The sequence below is a fragment of the Lactuca serriola genome, chromosome 5 (assembly GCF_051521515.1).
Source record: "Lactuca serriola cultivar US96UC23 chromosome 5, Lser_US96UC23_V15, whole genome shotgun sequence".
Classification (NCBI taxonomy): Eukaryota; Viridiplantae; Streptophyta; class Magnoliopsida; order Asterales; family Asteraceae; genus Lactuca; species Lactuca serriola.
The window spans coordinates 173,148,399-173,167,066 of NC_136412.1; the positions used below are offsets into that span (position 1 = coordinate 173,148,399).

Genomic DNA, 18,668 nt, shown 5'->3' on the forward strand with positions numbered 1-18,668 from the left:
TGTATTTATTTGCTTCCAATAGCTGACAAACTTGTGTTTTACCATCCATGGGTTTCTATTGTCAACATACAACACTTTAAATAGCATCAAACAAGTTTGACTTTTATAAATCCACAAATCTACATAATATTTATTATATTTTAGTCTAATTTTAGTGTTTTTCACTTCAATTGACAACAATAAAAACAAACCATCATACAAGATCTAATTTTACTATCACCACAAGTAGATACCAAATCAACTACTTTGGGATTCATGAATCTAGATATAATTATGGAATAAACAAAATACTTTTTACCTCTTATTTGGTAGCCAAACATGTAATATAATCTACTTACTAAATTTCATCATTAAGTACTCTTTCTTCATGATTGGCAAATCCTTTTCCTTTTCCCTAATTCGAAGGATAGAGAATGAAGAGTGTTTACCATCTTTATCATGGATAGAAGTGATTGATAATTGTTGTTGAAAGACTAATCAATTTGATATTCATATAATTTACCCTAATCATTCCGCTGTAACGTTTAAAATTGAACCACACGAAGAATGTTGTGAAATAATAATTACCCACCTAATTAAAGACAAACCATTTTTCACACCTTAGAGTTGCGTTTGCCGAGAACCTTTTTTTTCTTAATTTTTTTATTTTTTAATGTGCTGCCCACAGTGGTTGGCCAATTGAAAATCTTCAAAAATATGATATGATTGGGCCACATATATTCTCCTTTCAGATGGTGCTCAGGTCACATGTAATACTTTCTTTTATCGTTTTTGACGTAGCTTTCACTGCCACCACTTTATTAAAGTAGATAAGTTCCAATCATCCATAGTTTGTAACACATGGTCATGATAGGGCGTTTTATAAACGACCATACATCATTCCTTGTGTATGTTCTAGATAGTTTGTTTTTCATGGTCTATTCTTCTGAAGGTATTTAAGCTTAAGATGAAACTCGAGACGGAAACAAGTTAAAATCCTTATGTTGTTTCTACTTTCTTGGATTATCCTTGGACCTGCAAAGCCCCATGAAGATCTTCGTCTGCATATTGGAGGAAGGAAAGGTTGGGCCTGGAGTTATGCATGTCAATCCGGTGAAAAAAAAACATGTCCCTGGACGTGTGATAGTTTGTAGGTTGATTGGGCTGCAATTTAATGTTTCTTTCCTGTGTTCTATTCCTAAGCAATGCCCACGACTCCAACATTGGTATCGGTTTGGACAATATCAATAGAAAATGAATGCCCAAAAGATAACAGGCTGCTTCTCTCAAGAGTCAAGACTACAAGCGATATATATAAGATTTCTGGTCATTTACCCTAGGCGTGCCAAACATATCTTCTGCCGCTGTCAGATCACGCACCTGATCATTGTCTGCTGAAACGCTGCTATCCGATTTTTATTTCTATGTTCCATCTCTGCAGCCCTCCATCGTCTTGTCGATTATAGAACGTTTTACCTTCTGTCGTTGATGATTGCTATTTTTATCCTCTTATTGGCACCGGCTCTAAAGAAGAGGAACAAATAATTAGCAATTATAAGTTGGAGATTCTTCTGGAAGATCAAACTCACCGGATAATCAAGGAAAAAAGGTAAAACAATGACTTTATCCTTGAGTCTGATTATATAATCATCAGTCATTTTTGGCATTCAGATTTCTAGACCTGTAGACCTAATCCAAAATTCTTTTTTGTTGGCTTAATATGTATATGGCAGCTTCAGTCGTCCAAGCAGGCTGTAACCAGCAACAAGGGGAAGGAGAAAATGATTGATTTACAAGCTAAAGGGACCGATATGTGGGAGTTGCCATTGAGATACCATAATAAGGGGGTTACTATCGCCTCCCCACCAAGACCCGCACCTCAAGTCCATGAAAATGCCATGATTTCCAAATCTAAAGATCAATCAACTACGGATATGAGGAAAATATTGTTGAACTTGAACCTTCTTTTTGGAACAGGATCTGTCCACAAGATGTGGTTGGCGCTGGAATGCATCTGAATCCAGCAAAAAAGAAGCATTCTGCTTGGTTCGGTTTAACTCCTTCCTGTGATCAGTGAGCTATAAAGATCCCTTTTAAATTTAATCATATAGCTAATACTATCTTCACCATCTTATCTTTTTTATTTTCTTGTCTTTGATTCCCATAGGAGCAGAAAGAACACTCTGCAACTTCTAGTGGAACCATACTTACAGATAATGTAAGTACATCGGCCTTTTCAGTATAATGTTGTTTAATGTCCATATAATTCACCAGTTTATTAGGAAATAAATTTTTGACATTCATTTTTCTGCTCATTGTAACTTGCATGTACTGATTAAAAACAAATTATTCTAGCATGGAGGGGAACTGTAATCCAGATGTGTCTATTCTCATGAAGTATATCGCGTTGCAACTTAAGCATGTTCGCCAACAGGAGGTATCTTGTAATTTTTCTGATTCAATTAATTGCATATAACTTTGGTTCCATTCATCAAAGAAGTATCGTTCTTTTCTCATGATCTCCACCGAGTGGATTTTAGTTATAGGTTTTAAACATATATAATTTAGTAAATGTAAACTCCTTTTGAAGTGCTGAGGGGACAAAGTGCATTGAAATATGCAGCTGCTTTCAATGAATCATGCACAAATTGCTATAATGAACAATATTTCATAGGCAGAAGGAAATTGTCCCCATGTAAATCTAATAACTAAAAAACACGAAACTGTTGGAGAGTATGTTTTGCGTTTCTTATGTGTTCTTGCATAAACATTGGACCATGCGACTCTTAACTACATACAATAACTTGATTTTTGTATGCCTAAAAAACTTCAGTTTTCGTTAGAGTTCAATTGTCCGTTAATTGCTCTTTTTCCATGGAGATTCAGCAAATATAGACTTTACTAATAGAACAAGGACGTCATGTCACATAGATATGTATTTGTTCTTCTTTTTCATGTTTTTGTTTAACAAAAATATTTTCTTTAATGACTTATATTTTAAATAATCTGAACAGGTTGGTATTTTCTTGAACGGGAAACTTCTTGCCCCGGAAATGAAGCTACTTGATGTGGTGAAGCAGTGGATGGCTTTTGTTGATTCAGAGAGGAAAATAACCAATATAGGAAGTTCTGCCGAGAACTTCTGTATGAAGTTGACTTATGCTCGAAGAGAATAGACAAAAGTATGCATTTATTATAAAATCCGACAAATGTTTGTTCCGTAATTATGCCATTTAACCGATTGACTTTTACAATTTCTTGGTTAACGCTGATGGAATGAATTAATTAGCTGGTTCCGTAGTGATTATTAGACTTTTAAAACTAATAATGGTTACCTTGTTTTTGAGCAACCAACTAGCAATGATCTTTGAAAATAACTTACACCATAGCTAGAGCTCATTGGCAAGATCTAAATTTTTAAGATGTGAATTTATAACAGATTTTTAATTTCTAAGAGATTTTGAAATTTGAAGATTTGAATTTTAAAATGTTGTTTGGTTGAAACATGTAAATTGTTATGCAAAATGATAAAAATGACCATTCCCTGCTTCATTATTTTTTATAAAATAATTGACTAAACTTCTTAAATAATTATAAAAAAAAGATATAAACACAATACAAAATCCAAATTAAAAAAGTAATAACTAATCCTCCCTAATATATAAATAACTTTTTTGCCATATAGCATGCTCTCATTCTATTTGACAAATGTTAATTTGTGGTAATTTTGAATTAATTTTTTTCCACAGGTCATTTTATGGGTTTTCTTATTTTATTAAATTTAAATAATATTTTAATATCATAATTACAATAAATCTACCGTAATAAATAAGAATGATGTTGCCACATGTCATCTTCTGATGCATTATGTCACATGTCATTTTGTGGTAATTTTAGATTAAGTTATATCCACCTGTCATCTTGTGGTTTTTCATTTTATAAAATTCAATACTATATTTTAATATAAAAAATATATAATAAATGCATATTCAATTCATTAATCTAACTTTCCATATAATTTATATACTTCTAAATTGAATCCAATTGTTTTAATTGTTTATTTATTTAAGTTATTTATATAAATTTAAAAGATAAATAAATACTTCAATTTTAATAATTAATTTTTTTTTTTATAAATTCAAATTTTCTAAACTTTTGGATTTTCATAGTTATTTATTTTTTTGAATAAATTCATGTATCTCATGCATCTCACAACTAGTATACTAATAATTGGATATCAATTTCATTAATGAGCTTACCTTCTAATTTAAAAAATTTTAAATAAAAGTTTATTAGTTTCTTTTGTTTACTTATTTAAATTATTTGTTTAAATTTAAAAGATAAAAAACATTTCCATTTTAATAATTCATTATTTTTCTTATTTTCTTATAAATTCATAGTTCTCAATTGCTTAGACTTTCAGAGTTAATTTTTTTTAATTAATTCATGTAATACATGGGTCTCACAACTAGTTCATAACATATCATAATCATAAACTTCTCTACTAAGCATCTACAAGTAAATTCCACAACTAGAAAGGACAAAGTCAAATAAATACTAACATACTTTCTTTCATTTGCATTATGGTTGTAATGAGCCAAAAATACCGTTAAATTTTCATTTTCAAAACACCCAAAAAGATACAACCAAATGTTCCAAAACCAACCACATTATAATATTCTCAACATTAGAGTAAATCCAAATAACAATGAAGAATAAAAATCAAGCGGATGTTGCGCGATCACGTCGGACCCTTCCCTTTGGAACCAGAAGTACCTAAAATGTTTAAACCACAAAACCGTAAGCACAAAGTTTAGTGAGTTTATCAAAATAACACCTATCATACATAACATCGGGGACCGTCCATATATTTGGCCCCACCCACCATAACGGGCCCCACGTAGCATACAAATAGGTCCAACCCAACATACAAACGGGCCTGCCCAACATACATGAAAGAGTCAAAAAGACAGCTACTATCCTATACGGTATAGTGAGAAGACTCACCTCTCTCACAAAGTCATACAAATCCCAGCTCAACGTCATGAAATAGGTGTTACAACCCACCTATCGAATTACACAAGGTCACACCTTAGTCTACATTTTAGAACTAGCAATTTGACCAAAAATCAACAAGGTCAAAAAGTCAACGATCAAAGTTCTTAGATGATATATACATGCTATATTTTTGTGTTTGATTTTACCCTTTACAATGTATATCCTTTCCTTATTTACAGGAATGGTTTTGTATTTATAATTGATTTTGTATAATGAGAAGAATCAATTAAGAATAGCATTCTTTATGGTATAAGAGCCTTGCCTTAGCCCTAGCCGTCGCTGCCCTCTTCTTCTCCAACATCCTTCTCATCAAACATGGTAGCACCAGGAGAATCTTTCGATTCCGAAAAGACACCATTCCACCCAAGATTCACTGTCACTAACATTAAGAATGTTGTCCCTCTCATTCTGAATCAAACCGATGGTCAATATGCTTCGTGGGTTGAACTGTTTCAAATCCTCGTGTGCTTACAATCTTCTTGATCACCTTGATCAGAACACTCTGCAACCAGTAGGCGTCATCGAAGAAACATGGATTTGTCTTGATGCTATTGTTAAATCATGGATTTACAGCACCATATCCATTGATTTTCTCCAATCGATCATGAGACCCGGCACAACCGCTCGTCAACTTTGGAACCGTCTTCAAGAAATTTTCCAAGACAACACAATTACCAGGGTTGTTTATCTCGAAGAATAGTTTAATAACACTCGCCTCTCCGCGTTCTCCAACGTGTCAAATTAATATGCTCGTCTAAAAAATCTTTTAGATCAGCTCGCCAATGTCAAAAATGAAGATGGCGCTTCGGCTAGTTTCCGGCCTTACAAAAGGAGATTTCAACACCGTTTCCACTATCATTTAGAAATCGGACCCGCTACCCAGATTTAATAAAGCTCGCTCTTAACTTTTGCTTGAAGAAATGTGACATCCCAATTTCTCGGCCAGAAAAGACCGATTTGTTTAAGCTTTATTTGAAAACCAGAGTATCCATTTTAAAGAATAGTATAGCAGAATTTGTTCCTACAAAACATGATAAAGTTATTATCAAAACATTTCCGAGGAAATGTATTTTGTTTATATTAAAACATTAGGATGTCATCTTTAATACAAAAACATAAGCATCAACAGACCTTACATTCATTTACATTAATGATTTACACCTCCTTTAATCTCTCAGTGTAATGTATCTTCGTATCGACACCTATGATACAAATACAGTGAGTGGGTCAGGTTGTGAAACATGTTCAGTACATAGGGATTTAAATCTCACAATCTTATATTATATTATATATATATATATATATATATATATATATATATATATATATATATATATTGTAACATCCGGATTCCCAGGTATAATACTTTATTCCTTTATTTTTGGAAGTTGAGAGGGGACTCGACGAGTTGGTGTTTAAACTCGCCGAGTATGGTCGCGGATTCTTATTCGAGTTCACAGCTGGACTCGGCGAGTTCATGAGTGGACTCGGCGAGTCCACGCTGTTTAATGAAACCCTAATTTCCTGGGTATGGGACCTATTTAAAGGCCCTTAGGGCCGTAATTTGCGGCTACCAAACCCCAGAGAGAAACCCTAAGAGATCTAGAGCGTTTGTGAGGAAGGAGAGGCCATTTGTGATCATTTTGTTGGTGTAATTGCAAGAAGGAGGAAACCAAGGCAAGAGGAGGCTGAAGGAGGTGTGATTCTGGTGATTTTAGAGCTCATAGACTTCATCTTGAGGTATTTTTCGGACCTTCTTCAGATGTAGTGTTGATTCCTAGAGTTAGGGTTTTCTAACCCCCTTTAGAGGATGGATTTGTGGAATAATTGGTCCCTTCTCGAGTTCATGCTTTGGATCTGGACTCAAAGAGGTCTAGAGACCTTAACCCTTGGGGCTTTTTGGAGTTATTCTGGGAGTCATGAACTTTGGATGTTATTTTGGGACTAAATCACCAAGTAAGACCATCTTGATGCTATTTGAGTGTCAAGGTCTGAACTTTACGTCATTATCATGCTTGGGAAGGTCAGATCTATGGATTAAAGGAACAGATCTGACCTCAGGAGGTCTATGGAGTTTGTGCATGGCATGAACTCGCCGAGTCCAAAGATCAGACTCGACGAGTAGGGTTAGGTTTTCCCGTAAATCACTCAGTGTGTAGACTTGCCGAGTTGGGGAAATAACTCAGTGAGTCAGAGGGGGGTTAGAGGAATGGAGTTCAAGGAAGAACTCTCAGAGTTGTTCTTGAGACTCGGCGAGTTGAGTCGGGGTGGCCCCGCGATTCATGCCAGGGGTGACTCGTCGAGCAAGGGGAGGAACTCGATGTGCCAAGCGGGATTAAAGAATTAGCGGTTGTGTAGACTAGCCGAGTCGCCCTAGTGCACTCGACGAGTCGGGTCAAAGTGTGACCGTTGACTTTGGTTGACTTTTAGGGTTTGGTCAACAATGAGGCCTTTAAGCCAACAGAGGGGTAAAATGGTCTTTTACCCTTCTGAGGGTGTTAAGAAAGGTTTGAGTATAGTTATATTTATGAGAGCATTTACTTTATATGATTAGGCGGAGGCTAGATCATATTTCTACCGAGCCAGAGACTTACCGAGACACCTGAGGTGAGTCTTCTCACTATACATACCTAGAGTGGTATTATATGTTGACCAGAGGGTCCTACGTGTTATATATGAGATTATGTGCTATATGTTATATGTATGTTGTATGACGTTATAAACCGGGCCGGAGGGTCCAACGATACAGACCGGGCCGGAGGGTCCAACGAGCTATGACCGGACCAGAGGGTCCAAAGAGCTACGGGACTGGAGGGTCCCGTTGAGACACATCGACCGGAGGGTCGTATTATAGCCTCGAGTGGCGTATGTGTTGTGTGCGGTATTTTGGGGAACTCACTAAGCATTTATGCTTATAGTTGCTGTGTTATGTGTTTCGGGTACTAGCGAGGACCGTGGAAAGGCGCCAACGTGACTCGTACACACTAGAGAGAGAGTTTGATTTTCATGTTCTTGGGATATGTTATGCTTCAAAAAAAACTACTGTTGGAAATATTTGAGAATATTTTTATATGAACTTGGTTGATGAAAATTGAAAAATTTGTTTTGAAATTTACGTTGTTACATATATATATATATATATATATATATATATATATATATATATATATATATATAAATTTCACCTCATATAAGCAATTTTACCCCACCCCGTCGATCCTTACAACGACACGATCCATACTATCGGATCTAAAATTAACAGCTTTACCTAATCCATACTCTCGGATCAGGTATGTCTAATCCATGCTCTCGGATCAATGACAAATGACTATGCTCACTCCATACTCTCTCGGACTAGGGAAGAATGACTATGTCTAATCCATGCTCTCGAATTAATGATAAATTTTAAAGTTCTACCCTCCTTGTATATCTCACCCGTACTCATAAGAATATACTACCCGATATTCATCTTAATTAATTTAGGTTTATTCTGTATCCTAAATCATCATATATCGTTAGATATGCTCTTAACACGTATTTCAGGCAATATCATTTTTACCTATTACATGACAAATATTTTTAATGGGTTTAAAGTATATAATTTTGAGTCTTAACATTTACATTAAAGTTTAATTTTTTGAACAATTATATAAATACAACTTCCAACTTTTTTTTAACAATGTTCACACGTTTATTGTAAAAAAATATATAATGTGATAATTCAAAAGAAGTTTACATGTATCACTACAAATTAGACTATAAGAATGACATAATATGAACATCCAATGTTACTCGTTTTTTCATTAAAATTTCTAACTAATTTTATAATAGCTTATAAATTTCAATACTTCTAGAGGTCAAAATCAAATAGTAGAATATTTTCTAACTTTTAGATAAAACATTTTTTTATGATAAATCAACTACTAGTGAATATTAATAATAGACTTTGAAAGCCACATTATGATTATGAATTAAAGATAAGAGAAGCACATTAGTAAAATTATGTAGGGAAAATATGAAATGTTAAATATATGTGTGAAGCGATGTGGGATAAGTAGAAAGAAATTAAAATTAATGTGGTAATAGATAAATTATTTACTAAAACAACATTGATTTGGATGGCCTCATTTATAAGATATATATAGATTGTAAGCCCATAATATTTGTCGATAGACTATGTACATAATATTTAAATATTATTTATATAACTCGCAACGTGTATGAAGAATTCTTAATTATTTACGATTATCCTATTCGAGGATTTATATATTCGATAAAACGAATATTTATAATTTATAATCCTTTGAATTTCTATCCCGAATTTGCGAGAGTTTCAGTCTATTTCATCAATAGTATTGGGACATTGATCTTTAATCAACTTAATGTCATGTTGCATATGTAGAAACCCTTTCTTGGAATCTTGAATCCTGAACTTCTTCAAGATCTTATCCAAGTATGTACTTTGGCTAAGTTCTATTAGACGTTTGAATCCATCTCTCTAGATTCTTATTCCAAGTATATATTTTGCATCTCCAAGGTCCTTCATACAGAAACATTTTCCAAGCCAAGTCATCATAGTTTGCAATGTTGAGATATCATTTTCTATAAGTTGTATGTCATAAACATACAATACTAGCTAGACTAAAAAAATCCCACTAGATTTAACATATGCACAAGACTCGTCTTCACTTATAGAAAATCCAAACTCCTTGACTTCTTCATGAAAGAAGAGATTTCAGTTGCGAGATGCTTGTTTGAGTCCATAGATGGATCTATTAAGCTTACACACTCTATTTGGATATTTAGGATCTATGAAACCCTTCGGTTGTGTCGTGTACGAATCATATGTGAGTTTTCTAATAAGGAAAACTTTTTTCACATCCATTTTCCATACTTCATAATCATAAAAAGCAATTATGGCAAGTAATATCCTAATAAAATTGATCTTAGCTATTGGTGAGAATGTTTCCTCATCATTATCCCTTGATTTTGAGTATAACCCTTTGAGACCGGTCTAGCCTTGAATGTGTGCTTATTCCCATCCATATCGCATTTGTTCTTGAAGATCCACTTATAACCAACAGTTTTAAGGCCAAGTGTAGGATCAATCAAATTCCAAACTGTGTTATCGTACATGGACTGGATCTTGCTTTTTATGCTCTCTTTGCATTTGGCAGCCTCTGGGCCTACCATCATTTCCTTATATTCAGATGGCCTATCTATACTAATTAGTGACTCATCATCAGTCTTCACGAATCCTATTACAGTAATATGGAATCATAAAACTTAGGAAGAAGACGAACTATATTAGATATGTGAAGAAGAGGTTGAGATATGTTAGTTTCCTCAATAGGTGCATCGAGCTTTGGTTGACTATTATTTTGAATTATCATTTCTTCTTTATTTGACTCTTAAATATCTTCAAGATCAATTGGAATCCTATTGGATTCTTTCAATGTGAGCTCCCTCTCAAGGAAGAAGCCCTTTTGAGCCAAAAACACTTTATTCTCAAAAGGCTTGAAAAACAAGTATCCAAAAGACTTTTGGAGATAACCAATAAAGTAACACTTCTCTAATATGGTTTTCAATTTTACTGTTGGTCTTGCGACGAACAAAAACTTCGCAACCCTAAACTTTAACCTGTGCTAGCGGAGGACGTTTCTTGCTCCACATATCAGAGGGTGTCTTAGAAACCTTCGTAGTTGTTATGAGGTTTAAGATGTGGGTTGTTTACTCTAAGGTGTAACCCAATAAACTTATCAAAAGGGTAGCTCGAATCATCATAGATCGAACCATACCTAATATCATTTGATTTCTTCTCTCATCAACGCCATTAAGCTATGACGTTATGGGAGAAGATAATTGTGAAAATATTCCATAATTCTTTAAATGATCATAGAATTCAAGACTTAGATATGCCCCACCCCTATTAGATCGGAGCATCTTGGTCTTCTTGCCCAGTTGATTCTTTACTTTGTTTTGAAACTCTTTGAACACTTCAAAGGTTTCTAATTTCTATTTGATTAAATAGATATATCTATATCTACTAAAACAATGAACTAAAGTCACAAAGTATGTTCGTCATGTCTTGTGGTGGATCTGAATGGTCTAGACACATATGTGTGTATAAGGTCCAACAAATCCTTGCCTCGTTCATAGTTACCCGTGAATGGCACTTTTGTCATCTTGCGAAGTAAGCATGATTCACATACATCATTTGACCTCAAGTCAAATGATTCTAAGATCCCATCCGATTGGAGCTTGGTGATGTGTTTGTTGTTTATATGGCCAATACTAGGTTGCCACATAGATGATCTATCTAAAACATTTTCCGAATAATCAATGTTTAAGATTAGATTATTAGATTTACTAACACAACAAAATATCCATATATACCATTGCAAGGGGTATCTTTAAATTTAAAAAAAAAAACCATTCATCTAAACCAAAATATCACCATTTTCATTATCAAAAGAAAAATGGAAACCAACCTTATACAATTAATAAAAGGAAATAATGTTTTGTGCCATATCAGGCGAGTAGCAATAGTTTAATAATCTAAAAGTAACACCACTACTAAGCACGAGCTGATAATTCCCGATCCTTGTAACATGTGTAATGTGTTTGCTTCCTATGATTCGGTGGTGCTCCCCATGCTCCAGCTTCCTACTTTCCTTTAGTGCTTCCATATCAGAGCAAATATGAGTACCTTATCCTATAACAAGAACCCAAGAATTAGAAGTTGATGTAGTGTGGAAGTCAATTATAAATATACTTGAAGTTCCACACTCCTTAACTTTTTTCTTATTTAGATCATGCATGTATTTAGGGAAACTACGTTTCCAATGTCCATTTGACTTATGGTAGATATAATGGCCTCATTTGGGTAACTGGTGGGAGCTATCTCGAAATCGACCTTTTTCTTGAGACACTGATTGGACTATCCAACCAATGTCTTTTCATTTCTTTTGGGATGAGAACCCTTTTTTCCTTTTAGCAGTACTATGGCCAATGGCCAATCATAAATATGCCCAAAATGTGGAATTTCAACTTTGGTTGAAATATAAAATGTCAATAATATATGGACCATGGGCCATGATTAAAATTAATGATTGGGCCCATTAACTTTTTTGCGACGTATAAGTTCCACAAACAATAATAAGAAGAAACCCTAATCAATCTCATGTTTTTTGTACGCAGCCGAGAAAATTAGAAGAAAAATCATTTAGATCGGGAAAGGGAATTCCTGAAAGGAGTAACGTAATCGATTTTCACAACCATCAATGTCAAATATGGTAAGTTCTATTATATGTCTAGTTTTAAGGTTGTAACGATTCAAAAATGAAAGATATATAGATGTTTGTTTCTTCTAATTTCTCAATCGCTACAACATTGATTACGACTAATGATTTTAATTTGAATTGAAGTGTGAATGGAAACAATATCAAGAAATAAAACTTGTAATGAAATGAATTATTCCCTAACAAAAATGTGAAACATGGATTAAAAGGGGTTATAGAAAATATTATTCCATTATAAGGGAAAATTATGAATTAAGGTTTAGATGATATAGGAATTTTTTTAAAAACACTATTATTTTGTTAATACTATTGGAGTATCATTTTGATGAAGAATCGACCATACGAACTATTATGTTATGCACAACCTGATTTTACCATACAAATAACAATAATTGATAACTAACATGTTATTTTGAGACCTTTATTTTTTTTCAATATATAAGAACATCTGGGCTTTTTAATATATTCCCTTTGTCATACCTAAAATATCTTATATAGTTACAATCAGTGTAGTAGCAATTCGTTTGATGATTACCTTGATACATTGAAGTAAGAAAGATTTATCTTATTGGAACATTTATTTATTTTCAAGACCTATAACATCTTTCCTTTTACCATAGAACCATCTCACAACTCTCATAATACATGAATTCTATCTTCCTAAGAAGAATAAACATATGTCATAAAGCATTATGAAGAATTGAACCTAGTAAGGAACTTTTACTTAAACACGCACTTGAATTCATCGATTACTACCACACTCAAGGTTATAATTCAATCCCACTCAAAAGTTTCCTCCATCTTCCTCGATTAGCTTTACAATTAATATGGTAAATAATTTTCTTTTGTATGAGTCCATGACAATCCAAGGATTCTAGGTTCCAAATGGTGTCTTTTGTGTACCATTTCCTTATTAGAAAGTATAATTTCCCACTCCATTTTTATAGTTATAATTCTTATTATATTTCAAATAAATTCTTTTCCTAGGCTTTGGAAAATATATGTTGTTGGATCCCTTGGTACTAAAAGTTCACCGTTGCTTATAGGTTGCAAACCATACATTAAGTAAGTGTAGATAGTCCTGCTAGAAGAAGTTTAAATCTCTAACATATGACTTATGACTTATTTAACCATTTGTGCTTTATCATCATATTCTTCGTTATTCAAGTTTGCTCCTAAAAATATTCTATGTGTTTCCAAGATGGATTTTTTTTCATGAAATCATAAATTTAGTGTAGATTTTAGAATTTTGATACTTATTATGGTTATAGTAGTGGTTATTCATCTAGACACAATTTCAAGCTTGCATTTTTTGCATCACTATATAGTGTTGGTAACCCATATACTTTATCGGTACCCTCAGAGCATGATATAGTGTCAAGTAGACGTCTTCCCGTAGGAGATACCCATGGATAACTAGGTAGTCCCACATAAACACCATTTTCAAGATAACAATCATAATCACCTTAAAAATAGCTATGTTACTCACCTTGATATTTCATGGATGGAAAATTCCTAACGCCTTGTATTTATTTGCTTTCTTTAGTTGAGAAACTTGTGTTTTACCATCCATGGCTTTCTATTGTCGACATATACCGCTTTAAATAGCATCAAACAAGTCTGAGTTAAATAAATCCAAATATGAACTTAATATTTATTATATTTTAATTTAATTGTAGTGTTCTTTACTTCAACTGACAACAACAAAAACAAACTATCATACAAGTTCTATTTTTACTATCACAAAAAGTAGATATCAAATCATCTAGTTTGGGCAACACGAATCTTGATATAATTATGGAATAAACAAAATACTTTTTATGTCTTATTTGATAACCAAACATCTATTAATATAATCTACAGGCCGGTCAATTGGTTTTCCATGCCCTGGGCGAAGATGCTTAATTATGCCGGTTTATTTGTACCAATCCTATATAAATTTATGTTTATAAAAAACAATTATTAAGAAGTTAGATTGAAGTCCCAAAGAATAGTCACAAATATGATTATTGGACATGATATTTGGTATAATTTAAGAATTCCCTTTTTCTAGTTCTAGCCTAAAACTATTCATCAATACTTTTCTAGATGTCCATATAACCAATACGGATCTTCAATCACCACAATCTCATTTATTTAAGAAACTTAAATAAAAACAATAATTTTGTATTTCACTGAATTACCATCATTTTAAATTAGGTTCTTCTATCTTCATATTTGTTTGTAAATTTTTTGTTAGCAATTGTTTTTTCAATAAACAACAATTGTGAATTTCACAATTGTTTGACTTTAACATGAGCAATCGTTCGTTTAACAATTTGTATCAGTAAAAAATTCCCCTGAATGCTCAACAATCAACAACTTTGTCTAATGCTACTAAAAATCTGCAAAAACAACAATCAAGTTTCTCAAATGGAATCCCAAACAAAAGCTATAACTTGGGGAAGGCTGATTGAATATTTTTCAAACAAAAGCGAGTGATTGTATACATCAAATTACTGAACTTAACAAAATAAAATCAATAATTAACACCTGGCATAACTTGGGGAAGGCTGATTGAATATTTTTCAAACAAAAGCTAGTGATTGTATACATCAAATTACTGAACTTAACAAAATAAAATCAATAATTAACACCTGCCATAACTTGGGGAAGGCTGATTGAAGATTTTTCATGTTTCAAGTACAAGATGAACATTAACCCAACTTTTTAACGGGAAAATGACTTAAAAGCCCAATGAAGTTTTCAAACCATTCAAAAAACCTCAATCATGTTTTTTCTATTCAAAAAAACCCAACGAACTTAATGTTTTGTCTAAAAAGTCCAACAAAGTTCCAAACCGTTCAAAAAACCCCAATTTTGTTTTGTTTAAGTTAGTTGGATTTTTATGAACAGTTAAAACATGATTGAAGTTTTTTAAACTTTTTGAAAACTTTGTTGGTCTAACAAGTCATTTTCCCGATACGGTAATAAGCCACGTCATCTGTTTCTCTTATTTGACTTTCAGGAAAGTGTAACTTAGTTAGGCTTTTTAGACAAAATGTTAAGTTCGTTGGGTTTTTTTGAACAGACAAAACATGATTGAGTTTTTTTTGAACATTTTGGAAACTTCGTTGGGCTCGTAAGTGATTTTCCCTAATAGGTTCTAGACTTCACATAGACAAATTCCTCGTTCTATGATATGCTAATTCTAGACTTCACATACATACATGTGCTTAAAGAGAACTCAAGTAAAAAAATAAAGGGATCAAGAGAAATCGACATTAATCCAGACAAACGAATTATATGCATGCAGTTTTTATCAACATAAATTCAATTAGAGAAAAGAAATCAAGTTCAATAAAAGAAACCAAGTTGTAATCGACATTGATCGGGACAAAAGAAATAAATCCTCAAAAATTAGTGATATATTTCCTTCAATCCTTCCTTTTGAGATAGATAGAGAATAAGAGGTTGAAGATTGAAGAGTCGACTTTAAGTCTTCGACTCTAAAGAAAAAGGAATCAGAGAAAAATTAAGTATAAAAGAAAGAAGTGTGCGCTTAGAAGCATTACCTATGTGGCTAGATTTATACCGTTTCCTCGTCTCCTCGGCTTCTCCCCATCTCTTTGTCATCAATTGCCGCCTTCACTTTTCAAGTTTTCATCCTTTTTTTGTTCGCATTTCACTTAAATCTCACCTAGGTGGAATGGATTTCTATTACAATATTATGGATCTAACATTTGGCCCAAACAAAATATACCTATAACAACTTCATAAAATTTGTTGCCCTCATGTGAAATGATGCCCTGGGCTGTGCCCAGCTCGCCCAGCCCTTGGGCCGGCCCTGATAATGTACTTACTAAATTTCATCATTAAGTATTCTTTCTTTATGATTGGCAAACGCTTTTCTTTTTCCCTAATTCCAAGGATAGAGAACAAAGAGTGTTTACTATTTTGATCATGGATAAATGTGATTGATAATTGTAGATAAAAGACTAATCAATTTGATATCGGTATAATTTATCCTAATTTTTAATCTTTCCCAGAAAGTCCCTCTTGAACGTTTAAAATAAAACCAAGAAATGAATGTTGTGAAATAGTAATTACCCACCTAATTAAAACTAAGTCATTTTCCACATGTTAGAGTTGCATTGACCGGGAACTTTTTTTCTTGTTTTATGTGTGGCCCACAGAGGTTGGTCAATTGAAAATCTTCAAAAATACGATACGATCGGGCCACATATATTCTCCTTTTAAATGGTGCTCGGGGTCACATGTAATACTTTCTTTTATCATTTTTGACATAACTTTCACTACCACCACTTCATTAAAGTAGATAAGTTCCAAACATCTATAGTTTATAAAACATGGTCATGATATGTCGTTTTGTAAAAAAGCATACATCATTCCTTGTGTATGTTCCTCTAGACTGTTGGTTTGTCATGGCCCAATTATTCTCAAGCTGATTAACCTTAAGACAAAACTCAAGAGGGAAACAAGTTAAAATCCTTATACCGTTTCTACTTTCTTGGCATATCCTTGGACATGCATAGCCCCATTAAGATCTCGTCGTCTTCATATTGGAGAAAGGAAAGGTTGGGCCCGGAGTTATGCATTTCAATCTGGTGAAAAAAAAACTTGTCCCTGCAAGTGTGATAGGTTGTACGTTGATTGGGCTGGAAATGTTTCTTTCCTGGGTTCTTATCCAAAGCAATGCCCACGACCCCAAGACCGGTATCGGTTTGGACAATATCAATAGAAAATGATTGCCCAGAAGATAACAGGCTGCTTCTCTCAAGAGTCAATACTACAAGCGATATGAGATTTCTGGTCAATTACATTGGTCCCCTTAAGTCTTAAGAGAAGTATTAGCCTCGGGGTTCCATCATTGTTTGACCCTAGGCGTTGACATGACAGCCCAAACATATCTTCTGCCATCAGATCACGCATCTTACTGTCTGCTGAAACGCCACCATTTGATTTTTATTTCTATGTTCCATCTATGCAGCTCTCCATCGTCTTGTCGATTACAGAACGTTTTACCTTCTTTGGTTGATTATCTGGATCGGTCAGATCGTGGAAGGATCTCCAACTTCTGTTTTTCCATTGATGTTGCTATTTTTATCCTCTTATTGGTGTCGGCTCTCCGTATGTTTACACTAAGCGCCAAAGAAGAGGAACAAATGAATAGCAATCATAAGTTGGAGATGCTTCTGGAAGATCAAACTCACCGGATAATCAACGAAAGAAGGTAAATTGTCATTGATACAATTCAGAGACAGTACATATTATCAAGAATACAATGATCACTTGATCCTTGAGTCTAATTATTATATAATCATCAGTCATTTTTTGCATTCAGATTGGTAAAGTGTAGACCTGTAGACCTAATCCAAAATTCTTTTTTGTTGGCTTAAATATGTATATGGCAGCTTCAGTCGTCCAAGCAGTGTGTAACCAGCAACAAGGGGAAGGAGAAAATGATTGAGTTACCAGCTAATGGGACCGATCTGTGCGATTTGCCATTGAGATACAACAATAAAGGGATTACTATAGGCTCCCCACCAAGACCCCCACCTCAAGTCCATGAAAATCCCATGATTTCCAAATCTAAAGATCAATCATCTACGGATATGAGGACAAGAATCAAAAAACGAAACAGGAGAAATAAGCAGCAAAATATTGCTGAACTTGAACCTTCTTGTTGGAACAGGATTTGTCCACAAGATGTGGTTGACGCTGGAATACATCTGAATCCAGCTAAAAAGAAGCATTCTGTTTGGTTCACTTTAACTCCTTCCTGTGATCAGTGAGCAATAAAGATTCCTTTTAAATTTAATCATATAGCTAATAGTATCTTCACTATCTTATCTTTTTTATTTTCTTATCTTTGATTCCATAGGAACAGAAAGAACACTCTGCAACTCCTAGTGGAATCATACATACAGATAATGTAAGTACATTGGCCTTTTCGGTATAATGTTGTTTAATGTTCATATAATTCGTCAGTTCATTAGGAAATAACTTATTGACATTCATTTTTCTGGTCTTTGTAACTTGCATGTAATGATTAACAACAAATTATTCTAGCATGGAGGAGAACTGTAATCCAGATGTATCTATTCTCATGAAGTATATCGTGTTGCAACTTAAGCATGTTTGCCAACAGGAGGTACGTTCTAATTTTTCTTATTCAATTAATTGCATACAACTTTGGTTCCATTCATCAAAGAAGTATTGTTCTTTTCTCATGATCTCCACTGAGTGGATTTTAGTTATAGGTTTTTAAACATATATACTTTAGTAAATGTAAACTCCTTCTGAAGTGCTGAGGGGACAAAGTGCATT

General features: G+C 33.7%; 1 protein-coding gene across 1 annotated transcript; it reads left to right on the forward strand.

Annotated features, from left to right (window-relative positions):
• The first annotated feature begins 2,102 nt into the window (after positions 1-2,102).
• LOC145051329 (E3 ubiquitin protein ligase DRIP2-like) lies at positions 2,103-3,233 on the forward strand. Its single transcript, XM_078999370.1, has 3 exons — positions 2,103-2,197; positions 2,335-2,416; positions 2,994-3,233. Exons 2-3 carry the CDS (start codon positions 2,336-2,338, stop codon positions 3,153-3,155), a joined length of 243 nt encoding a protein of 80 aa, XP_078855496.1. The 5' UTR covers positions 2,103-2,197; position 2,335; the 3' UTR covers positions 3,156-3,233.
• The last annotated feature ends 15,435 nt before the right edge of the window (positions 3,234-18,668 follow it).